Source organism: Triplophysa rosa, linkage group LG6 (assembly GCF_024868665.1).
Source record: "Triplophysa rosa linkage group LG6, Trosa_1v2, whole genome shotgun sequence".
Lineage (NCBI taxonomy): Eukaryota > Metazoa > Chordata > Actinopteri > Cypriniformes > Nemacheilidae > Triplophysa > Triplophysa rosa.
In genome coordinates this window covers 20202898-20215670 of record NC_079895.1, presented here as the reverse complement: position 1 = coordinate 20215670, position 12773 = coordinate 20202898, and the positions used below count along the sequence as shown (strand labels likewise).

At 38.9% G+C, this 12773-nt stretch overlaps 1 protein-coding gene across 9 annotated transcripts in view; it reads left to right on the top strand.

Moving 5' to 3' along the window:
- mycbp2 (MYC binding protein 2) overlaps window positions 1-12773 on the top strand; it is a 116603-nt gene that overhangs the window by 34339 nt on the left and 69491 nt on the right. For all 9 annotated transcript variants that reach the window (XM_057336967.1, XM_057336963.1, XM_057336961.1 and 6 more), the window contains one exon: window positions 1041-1141. In XM_057336967.1, the coding sequence (XP_057192950.1) occupies window positions 1041-1141 (101 nt within the window). The remainder of the gene's footprint in view (window positions 1-1040; window positions 1142-12773) is intronic.

The window sequence follows — 12773 nt, the reverse complement described above, 5'->3', positions numbered from 1 at the left end:
TTTTTCTTACTGTGTTTTAATTAGTGGAATTAAGTGTTTAATGAAAATCATGTTTTACCGGTCCATGCCTATCGCTGATGTTTTCTACATGTGTGTTATTTTGAGTTTTACTATCACACCGTGATAGTAAGTTTGTTAGTCGGAGAGGATGGGGACCACGGGCCTATTATTGATTACTTTGCAGGATGGTGCCAGGATGCTGGGCTACTTTTGAATGCTGAGAAATCGAAGGACATGTGTATTGATTTTCGTCGTAATCAGACTGCAGTGTCTCGCACAGTTACAGTTATAGACAATCATCAAATTGAGTTCGTTGAAAGTTATAAATGCTTAGGCACAATAATAGACAACAAATTAAATTTTGCAGAGAATACTGATAAGCTGTGTAAAATAGGCCAACAGAGGCTTTTATTGTCTTCGGAAGCTGGCCAAGTTTAATATCGACAGGATCTGTTTTTTATAAAGCATATATCGAATCGATTTTAACTTTTTCATTAATTTGTTGGTTTGCTGCCTTGAAGGTCAAGCAAAAGAACGCACTGGTTAAAGTCGTGAACAACCATAGTAAAGTAGTGGGTGTGAAAATGATGGGCCTGTCTGACTTGTACAACAGGCAGGTGCTTAAGAAAGCGAATAATATTATATCGGATAGCTCTCATCCTCTCCATAATGCATTTCATACCCTTCCTTCTGGATCTTTATATAGAGTTTATAGAGCCAAGACCAACAGATTCTAATTCTCATTTGTACCTTGTGCCATGAGATTGATTAACGCAAATAGAAAAAGGTTGTTTATTTTTATATACGTGTTTTTTTTTTTATATTTATTCTTGGTGAATTTACTGTGTATATTGTCTTTGTGAATTTCCTGTGTATTTGTCCTTGTACTTCGTGTGTGTTGACTCCATGCTGCAGAACAAATTGGGGGGCAATAAAAGTGATTAAGACATTAAGACCTTACCAAGTCAACATCATTGGATTAGTATTACTTGCAGTATTAGTCTTGTTTAAATTGATTGACATCATTGGTTTCTCTGCAGCTGAAGATATTCCAGAGCTCCTGAGTTCCTCAAGTCTCTTCTCAATGCTGCTTCCACTTATTTTAGCGTACATCGGCCCTGTCGCCTCCTCTGTGCCTAAGGTAAGCACATGTATTTGTGTGTAATTCACAAAAATCCCTTCTAGCTCATATATCTGTCTAAAAAGTAGAGATGCACCGATTGCAATTTTGCAGATTCTGATTTCCGATTTTATTACAAGTGAAACCTGCCGATTCCGATTTTCTATCCACAAACTATAATTGACAGTATACTGTATATAAAAGCATATTAACTTTTCTTCAATACACATTTCTTTTATTTTCATTGAATAAATGATTGAACATTACAATTTCCCCAAATGCAGTTCTCCAAGCTGCATTAAATTACAGAATCTTCTCTTTCCCAAACAACTCTTAAATTGAATAACTCTGTGACTGAAAAGAAGTACAAATAATAAAATATAACTAAACATGTCACTTAATTTACCTTTTTCATTTTTGTACTCATCTCACAAAAGTCTAAGATAAAATACTTCAACTTTATTCTCGTCTGTTTTCGTTTATGAAACTAACATTGCTTTCATTTTTTCTGAAATGTAAAATAAATTGTCTTTATCTTGTGTCTGTAGTATTAAAAGAAGTGGGTTGATTTTTGCTGCAACTTCAATTAAAAAGTTAAAAATCTTATGAGTGAATTCTACTCTAAAGATGTATATGTATTTGCAGTTTTTTGTGTTAGTAAAGAACTCAATCAGATATATATCTCATATATTGGTTGATTTATTCATTTTTTTATATTTTGGATTTTTAAAAACAAGTAGAAGTCGTGTTGAATGTCATTTTACCTAGGTGAATTGACCACAGTTTTAACGTAAGACAAGGAATCAGGTTGAATGGAATTTACGTTTGTTTTACACAGAGTGAACGACTTCAACATGAGTTTAGCATGTGTCAGAGTTTAGCATGATGCTAATAGCATCACTGTTAGCATACATACCCCATGGAGACGGAGCAGCGAGAGATGAACTACAGTGCACCTTTTTGTCTGTACAGTACATGATGCGTGTGCACGCGCGTGCAAGTCAGCGGATATGAGAGATGCGCGTCAGTCAGCAGAGACTCGCGGTCCGGTGGACCCACATGCGAGTATAAACAAGCTGTGAAAGACAGCCTGTGTGCGTACACATTTACATGTTTACTTGCGGCTTTGAGTGTACTGACGGCTGTGACGTCATCACGGGCAAGAGAAGATCGGCTTGGAATCGGCGAGACGTGAGACTGAGGGCCGATCATACGAAAAACCGGCCTATTTCGATCTCTGGCCGGTCAATCGGTGCGCCTCTACTAAAAAGTTGCACATGTTCACAAGTTTAAAGACCCCCCTGTGGGGAAAATCAGGTTTTTAATGTTGTTTATATGGTTATGTGGTGTTTTTTAATGTGCTTTAAGACAAACCATGTGCAAATTTATAATTTAAACGATTGCTGAGAATTTTTGTCCATAAATCAGAATCAGAAGAGCTTTATTGCCAAGTGTGCTTGCACACACAAGGAATTTTCTTTGGTGTTGGAAGCTTCTAGTACAGACATTCAACACAATGACAATACAATATAATACGATTTAAAGTCTAAAACATTCTAAATTTCCATATATAAAATAAAGACTATTTTACAGAAAATGGGGGATAATAACATATAAGAGACATTGTACAGGGTAGTATATAGTAGAATATACATATTAACAGATTTTATGTACACTTGTGCAAATGGATAATTTAGTAAGTGGAGGTAGTGTTATATACATGTATACATAAGATGTAGATATAATAAGGCACTATAGTGCACACTATAGGAGTAGTGGAAGTGGAATATTGCTCTTAAGGAGCAGTTATCTGTTTAGGAGGGAGATTGCCTGGGGGAAGAAGCTGCTTCTGTGTCTGGAAGTCCTGGTGTTCAGTGCTCTAAAGCGCCGGCCAGAGGGCAGCAGATCAAAGAGTTTGTGTGCTGGGTGTGTGGAGTCAATGATGATTTTTCTTGCCCTGTTTTTCACTCTGGAATCGTACAGGTCCTGAAGTGTGGGCAGAGGAGCACCAATAATTTTCTCAGCACTACGAACTGTCCGTTGTAGTCTTCTGCAGTTTACCAAAGACAGTTTAAAAAATGCAATTTGAAACTGCCCCAGTTAATGAGCGTATTAAGGGTACGATCACACAGAACGCGCTTTTCATGTTCGATAACGCGAGGCGCACCGCGCTGCTCTTTTGGTGGCTCTTTGAAAAGAGCAGCGCGCAGCGTTTTTTTTGTATGTTGCTAGGTAACCCGAAACAGCCACAACAAGTTTCTCCTCCATGTCTCCAGGCGTTCCAAGCATTGCGACAAGGGAATCCCCGCCTCTCCACTCATCCGATTGGACAATGGAAAAAAGTACACATGACGTCAGGCACTTTTCTGCTCAGAGTTGAGTGTTTCGGGCGCTCAAAGTAGGGCTGGGCGATATGGCAAAAAAGTAAACTCGATAGTTTTTTTCTATATTGATCGATAACGATATTTATTTCGATATATATTTCATTAAAAAACTGTATTTAAAAGAATCTATTTTAAATTCAGTTTATTAACAAAAGTTAACCTTTAACCAGTTAAAATTCTATTAAATTAATGCACTGTTGCAACACAGAGGATATTAGGCCATAAACAACATGTACCAGTTCATTCAGTCTCATTTTGACTCAATTGACTCCTTAAGTAAAGGGAGTGTTTATTCAGTACATTCAACCAATGAAAGGGCTCCGTTACTGTGTACATTCGAACGCTATTGGCTCAGCACCTGCACACATACATAACGCTGCAATAATGTCTTGCTCGAGTAGTGGGATTCATTCAATGCATTCAGTGAACCTTAGTCTTTCAAAAAGACACATAAACTGTAGTACATTTCTTTAATCATGCAAGCATCGTACATACAAGGTTCAATATTTTAATGTGCACACAAACTCACTTCATTACATCTCTAATCTGTACAGGGCAGCGCTGGTTTGTTTCATATGCACCAGCTCATGTTAGCAGATATGTTAACGATGGATATAAAAACGTTTGTACTTGAGTTTCGAAGTAACACGCTTGCAATTGCGCCTCAAGTTTGTTTTGTTTAACCGGCGATTGCGGTTAAAAAAATAAGACACTTGATAAACCGCGTGATGACAACTCGAGGTTAGTTTCACCTTTGTTTCCGCTTCCAGTAATGTTTTCCTCCTCATGTTGAGTTTTCTTTGCCAAGTGCAGTATGAAATGGACTTTGTACTTTGACGCTTGCATGATAAAAGCTGCACGCTGACTGACTGTTGTTGCGTTTATTTCTGTGTTCTGTTAGACTGTAAGATTAATTCATATCGAGTCAAAATGACAATAGCTTATCATCGTTTTTGAAATACATTCTATCGCGATTCGATATGATATCGTTTATCGGCACAGCCCTAGCTCAAAGCGCTCCGCCTAAAACACGAGGCGCTGCAGGCGGCAGAAACGCGAGGCGCCCGGCGCGCATAAGCAGTGCGCAAAACGCTCCCTGCCAACTGTAAACAATTCAAAAGAGGCGCGTCTCACCGCAAAAGACGCGTTCTGTCTGATCAGACCCTTACACTTCATGCGTTTTCTCTAGGGATGTGAAGCGATTCAATTTTTTTATTGAATTAATTACATTATGTTGCGATTAATTAATTGAATTAATCGCAACTTAATCACACATCACATTTGGGGCCAACATATAATTTAAATCTATAATTAGACAATACAGAAAGTAGCTTCAGATGTTCAGAAGCTAAAACGGCCATAATTTCATTTTTTTCAGAAGCTGAATTATTATAATTAAAGACCAAACAATTTGGTTACTAATATTCAACTCAACTTTATTTATATAGCGCTTTTTACAATTTTCATTGTTACAAAGCAGCTGTACATGAGACATATTGACTATAAGCAAAACAATTAAAGTTGTACCTGTAAAAACAAGAAAAAGATGAAAACACAGAAGACAGACATACCCACATACAAAACACTCCACACACACAATATGTACGATGATCGTACATATTGTGTGTGTGTGCGCGTACTTGTCTGTGTACGTGTGTGTGTGCATGTGTGTCCGTGTGCCTATGTCAATGTCTATGTGTGTTAGTACGTGTGCATATTGTGTGTGTGTGGAGTGTTTTGTATGTGGGTATGTCTGTCTTCTGTGTTTTCAACTTTTTCTTGTTTTTGCAGGTACAACTTTAATTGTTTTGCTTATAGTCAATATGTCTTATGTACAGCTGCTTTGTAACAATGAAAATTGTAAAAACTTATTGAAGTCGAGTCCGACTGAAGCCCGTCATGTTTTTTGTACCTCCGCATTACACAGGCTGTTGCAGCATTTAAAATAGTTCCGTTTTGTTTTTAATGGCAAATTATTCAAATTTCGTTTTGTTTCTTTATTAAGTTTATCTTTTGTTTGTGGCTCAGGTGCAGAACGCATAGTTTGATTGCCAACTGCGCTGGAACTCGAATTTGAATTATGATGTGAATGACACTGTTTAAACTGTTAAAATATTTAAAATAGTTTAGAATTAATAAATAGTTAAAAAGTATTAAAATACTTTAGTTTTGTTTTTAATGGTAAAATATATTTCATTTCGTTTATTTATTATGATAGTTTAGAAAAATGTTTTGAGTATTTTTGTTTTTTGCTCAAGCACAGAACGCAGTTTAATTGCCAACCGCGCCAATTTTCATTATTTGAATGCATGATGGACATGAGTCTGCTTAAATTCCCCCTTTAGCTTCGGCTGTCGCCGTAAGAAAAACAATTATACAGGTGAGCGCCACACGATTACATGCTGCCTTTTGTCACCATGTCCTAAACTTGTCAATGTATATGGAGTTTATTCAGTCCCAAAACTCGCGCGCATGAAAACCACACGCCCGCACGTGATTTAAGTGCGCAGAACAGTTCCACGAATATAAACAGTTTCCGTGCACAGAAAAGAATCCTTGCGAGAGCGCATTTCTGCTCTGCGTGCAGAAACGCAGTCCGCGAGCAGAGGCTTTGACAAGCGCATGCGCAATTCTGTCTATGCTCTCGCAACTGCTCAACACTTGCTCGCTCGTTGAATTGACTTCTGAGACTTTGGAGGCGGGACAATGGCAGACTTCTCCTATCCTTTGATTGTTCACTTTTAACATGCACTCACCTACAGTTTCCGACCTGTATCTTACCCGTTGTACAGACGTCTTAATTTGGCATAACACGATACTTTTTTTTCGTTTTTAAACTTGGGTTACAATGTTATGTATGCCCTTGGCTTTGGATCTACATTTTTGGCATCTTGACAGGAAGTTAGAAATAAATAGTTTGGTATGTATAATTACTTTTGTATTGTTAATAATTTTCATGAAATTGTTATAAAATGAGAATTAATAAATGGCTACAACAGTATAACTCAAAGCACAAGTTATTATAAATTACAATATGTATGTACAAGATGTACGCTCTAAAATTTAATTTAAATAATTTATTTGTTTTGCTTTATTTATTTTGAAAATATTAAAACGGGCTATGCAAGTAAACAGATATTAGATAACTCAAATTTAATGACTACAGGAGATATTTAATTATATTATTATAGTACAAACCCGATTCCAAAAAAGTTGGGACACTGTACAAATTGTGAATAAAAACAGAATGCAATGATGTGGAAGTTTCAAATTTCAATATTTTATTCAGAATACAACATAGATGACATATCAAATGTTTAAACTGAGAGAATGTATCATTTTAAGGGAAAAATAAGTTGATTTTAAATTTCATGGCATCAACACATCTCAAAAAAGTTGGGACAAGGCCATGTTTACCACTGTGTGGCATCCCCTCTTCTTTTTATAACAGTCTGCAAACGTCTGGGGACTGAGGAGACAAGTTGCTCAAGTTTAGGAATAGGAATGTTGTCCCATTCTTGTCTAATACAGGCTTCTAGTTGCTCGACTGTCTTAGGTCTTCTTTGTCGCATCTTCCTCTTTATGATGCGCCAAATGTTTTCTATGGGTGAAAGATCTGGACTGCAGGCTGGCCATTTCAGTACCCGGATCCTTCTTCTACGCAGCCATGATGTTTTAATTGATGCAGTATGTGGTCTGGCATTGTCATGTTGGAAAATGCAAGGTCTTCCCTGAAAGAGACGACGTCTGGATGGGAGCATATGTTGTTCTAGAACTTGGATATACCTTTCAGCATTGATGGTGCCTTTCCAGATGTGTAAGCTGCCCATGCCACACGCACTCATGCAACCCCATACCATCAGAGATGCAGGCTTCTGAACTGAGCGCTGATAACAACTTGGGTTGTCCTTGTCCTCTTTAGTCCGGATGACATGGCGTCCCAGTTTTCCAAAAAGAACTTCAAATTTTGGTTCGTCTGACCACAGAACAGTTTTCCACTTTGCCACAGTCCATTTTAAATGAGCCTTGGCCCAGAGAAAACGCCTGCGCTTCTGGATCATGTTTAGATATGGCTTCTTTTTTGACCTATAGAGTTTTAGCCGGCAACGGCGAATGGCACTGTGGATTGTGTTCACCGACAATGTTTTCTGGAAGTATTCCTGAGCCCATGTTGTGATTTCCATTACAGTAGCATTCCTGTATGTGATGCAGTGCCGTCTAAGGGCCCGAAGATCACGGGCATCCAGTATGGTTTTCCGGCCTTGACCCTTACGCACAGAGATTGTTCCAGATTCTCTGAATCTTTGGATGATATTATGCACTGTAGATGATGATAACTTCAAACTCTTTGCAATTTTTCTCTGAGAAACTCCTTTCTGATATTGCTCCACTATTTTTCGCCGCAGCATTGGGGGAATTGGTGATCCTCTGCCCATCTTGACTTCTGAGAGACACTGCCACTCTGAGAGGCTCTTTTTATACCCAATCATGTTGCCAATTGACCTAATAAGTTGCAAATTGGTCCTCCAGCTGTTCCTTATATGTATATTTAACTTTTCCGGCCTCTTATTGCTACCTGTCCCTACTTTTTTGGAATGTGTAGCTCTCATGAAATCCAAAATGAGCCAATATTTGGCATGACATTTCAAAATGTCTCACTTTCAACATTTGATATGTTATCTATATTCTATTGTGAATAAAATATAAGTTTATGAGATTCGTAAATTATTGCATTCCTTTTTTATTCACAATTTGTACAGTGTCCCAACTTTTTTGGAATCGGGTTTGTATGTTTTTACATAGGTCATACATGACATGTAAGTTTAACTGCTATATTATATAGCATAATTTTTGTTGACAGATGTACGAAATCAAAATGTCACATAGCTAAGGCAAGGTAATACACTAATCATTCGGTAGTAAGTCAGGTAATCTGTAGGTGACTGCATGTAGGTGAGTGCAAGGGGGCAGTTGTGGCCTAATGGTTAGAGAGTCGGACTCGTGACCAGAAGGTTGCCGTTTCGATTCCCAGGGCCCTTGAGCAAGGCACCTTACCCCTACTTGCTCCCCAGGATTGCAGTGATAGCTGCCCACTGCTCCGGGGGTATGTGTGTTCACCACTTGTTGTGCGTGTGTTCACTACTCTCTGGATGGGTTAAATGCAGAGGTCACATTTCGTTGCCTTGTACATGTGCAATGACAATAAAGTTGAATCTGAATCTGAAATGAGCGGGGACTTTTGCAATTGCGAGAGCATAGAGACAATCGCGTGCTCGTCAAAGCCTCTGCTCGTGGACTGAGTTTTTGCTTGCAGAGCAGAAATGCGCCCGCGTGAGGAATCTTTTCCGCTTGCGGATACTGTTCTCCTCGCTCGTGGAGTAGCTTTCCGCCCGTGGATATCATTATGCACGTTTGCATTGCGCGATGCAAATATAAATGCATCGTGCGTTTATACTTTTTAAAACATGTGTTTTAAACTCCATAAATATATTTGGTTTGTCGGACATCAAGCAGCGCTGCTCAGACCGATCAGCGTGTACGTGCAGGAGAAATCGTCTGTCATTAATTGCACTCATGCTACTTTGATATAAACTGATAGGTCTGCGCAAGAGTTGAAAACATAATAAATCACAAACTTAACATTACTCTGTTATGCTGAGAGAGTGTACGCTTTTTACGGGTTAACTAACTCTAAACAGTCGCCGCATCTAGGGCGTGACGGTGGCCGTGACAACCGCACCACCGCAGTGGTAAAAGTTCCATGACGGTCGTGAACTGCCACCGGTGGTAGTGCACGTCACTGTGACAAATATAAGTGTAATAAAAATGACAGTTGTGATAATGATTGCTATTTGTAGCCTTTTAGTTGTGGATGGTTTCATTTAAAATATTTTACATTAACACAGAAATTATTGGCATACGTTTCCGTTGGTGCGTTCGAGCACGGGCCTGCACGCAAAACCCAGGTTATTCTGCATGTTCTGCAATGGATCTTGTTGTGAAATTAACAGTTACATAAAATCAAAACCGGCTATGACCCGCTTGCTTAGTGTCAGAGCGCGCGCAGGTTTTTTAGCGGTTGCGGAGAGACATCTATTCGTTTGCACTCCTGTGCACATCTTATGAACGAGCATTTATTGCAGCTGTAAACATTTTTATCTGGACAATGTCAACATGTAAGTTTTCCACCAACGAGTAGGAAAAAGTAATGTTTTTATGGCAATCTGAATAGAAAAGCCAGGGTAGGTTAAACAGTTTGTTTCAAATGGAATTGTTAAGGACTGTAAGGGTTAATACGTGACTGACTGAAGTTGTCACTGCAACAAGAGCTTTTTTATTTAATATTTAACCTTCTTATATCATTTAAGTTTTCATTATTTACTGATGTTTATTTAAATGTTTTATATGTTGTAGTGTGCCGTTTCACTTATGGATTTGCGCATTAAACATGGACGGATGTTTCATCATATTTCAATTTCAAGTATTTAACAATTTCAAGTATTTAAATAAGGTCCATATTTCTCTTCCACTCGTCATGTGGTTGCTACACGCAAATATAATAATATAAATATTATTTACACTGCGTTCCAAATTATTATGCAAATTGGATTTAAGTGTCGTAAACATTTAATTTTATATTGTTCATTTAAACTTATGGATGGTATTGTGTCTCAGTGCTCTTTGGATCACTGAAATCAATCTCAGACACCTGTGATAAGTAGTTTGCCAGGTGAGCCCAATTAAAGGAAAACTACTTAAGAAGGACGTTCCACATTATTAAGCAGGCCACAGGTTTCAAGCAATATGGGAAAGAAAAAGGATCTGTCTGCTGCCGAAAAGCGTCAAATAGTGCAATGTCTTGGACAAGGTATGAAAACATTAGATATTTCACGAAAACTTAAGCGAGATCATCGTACTGTGAAGACATTTGTGGCTGATTCAGAGCACAGAAGGGTTCGTGCAGATAAAGGCAGAATGAGGAAGGTTTCTTCCAGACAAATTCATCGGATTAAGAGAGCAGCTGCAAAAATGCCATTGCAAAGCAGCAAACAGGTATTTGAAGCTGCTGGTGCCTCGGGAGTCCCGAAAACCTCAAGGTGTAGGATCCTCCAGATGCTTGCAGTTGTGCATAAACCTACTATTCGGCCACCCCTAACCAATGCTCACAAGCAGAAACGGTTGCAGTGGGCCCACACATACATGAAGACTAATTTTCAAACAGTCTTGTTTACTGATGAGTGCCGTGCAACCCTGGATGGTCCAGATGGATGGAGTAGTGGATAGTTGGTGGATGGCCACCATGTCCCAACAAGGCTGCGACGTCAGCAAGGAGGTGGCGGAGTCATGTTTTGGGCTGGAATCATGGGGAGACAGCTGGTGGGCCCCTTTAGGGTCCCTGAAGGTGTGAAAATGAACTCTGCAAGGTATGTAGAGTTTCTGACTGAGCACTTTCTTCCATGGTACAAAAAGAAGAACCATGCCTTCCGTAGCAAAATCATCTTCATGCATGACAATGCACCATCTCATGCTGCAAAGAATACCTCTGTGTCATTGGCTGCTATGGGCATAAAAGGAGAGAAACTCATGGTGTGGCCACCATCCTCCCCTGACCTCAACCCTATTGAGAACCTTTGGAGCATCCTCAAGCGAAAGATCTATGATGGTGGGAGGCAGTTAGCATCAAAACAGCAGCTCTGGGAGGCTATTCTGACATCCTGCAAAGAAATTCAATCAGAAACTATCCAAAAACTCACAAGTTCAATGGATGCAAGAATTGTGAAGGTGATATCAAAGAAGGGGTCCTATGTTAACATGTAACTTGCCCTGTTAGGATGTTTTTGATTGAAATAGCTTTTGATTTCAGTAAATATGACCTCCTAATGCTGCAAATTCAACAAATGACCATTTTCAGTTTTTTACAACCTATGAAATGTTTTCAAACTCTGTTGTGCATAATAATTTGGAACAGTGCATTTTGAGTTTTTCATTTTTTAAATAAATACTGTTGTCAGTGGGAGGTTTGTTCAATAAAATTCCAAATGTACCCTAACTGTTGATTACTTGAAAATTATACTGACTGTCATTTGCATAGACAAATTAGGAAAACCAGAGAAAGATATCATTTGCATAATAATTTGGAACCCAGTGTATATAAATAATATATATTTCCCAACCACCACACCACCGCTGTTGATTTGTCCATTACCACCGTGGTGGTAAAAAACCGTAGTGGCCACCGTCACAGCCCTAGCCGCATCATAATAATGTATGCATGCTCATTCTGGTCCGGATAGTAAAGTGATACTGCCATGCGGGGGAGTGGGACAATGGCACTGTGAAAAAGGCCCGATGCCCGGCCCGCATTTTAACATATGGTAATAAATAAATTAGTTCAACTGTTAACACTTTTTTGCTTCATTTTTTGATGGCTCATGCTCTACATGTTTTGACTGTTTGTGAACTCCCATTCTACCTTGTGTTGTGCCCTATTATCCCCATTTATATCTATGGAGCTAATGATTAAATTGCTACTTAGCTATTGTATTCTTATAGATTGAGTCACTTAATTTTGCTATTAAAATGCACCAGATTGCAGCATTTACCTTTAAAATATGCAAAATATTCTTGCGGGGAGCATGCCTCCGAACCCCCGTAGAGGAAAATAAGTTTAGCCCCCATAGTCTCACAAAATTCTGTGGGAAACACTGAACGTTAAATGCACAGCCCTAGTTTTCTCTGATCAGATGACTATCCGATCATGAAAAGACCAGGTGTAAATGCCCCCTGAAATGCATTCGAGACGGATTTAAATCAGATCGCTCATACCACTTCATGAGGTGGTCTGGGAGACATTACAGTCAAAACTGAACAAGTCTAAATGCATCTTGTTGTTGAGACCACATACGTCAGCGCTTTACTCCTCCCGAACAGAAGTATGTTGCTCGCAAGTTAGCCGCGCCTGAGCCAAATAAACTGATAAAACAGCTGGGTATGGAGCAGCCGGGAAACGCAGACCCTCATATCAACACGCTGGGGCTGTTTACATGTTGTGGGTGAGAGCGCAGAGATCTCGTCCTGGAGAGCACGACTTGTTATTTTAATGATCTCTGCACTTTTTTCTATTATTACATCACTTGAAAGCTGAATAAATAAGCTTTCTATTGGTGTATAGTTTGTTAGGATAGGACAATATCTGGCAGAGATACAAATGTTTAAAACTCTGGAATCTGAGGGTGCAAAAAATCTAAATAATGAGAAAGTCACCAGGT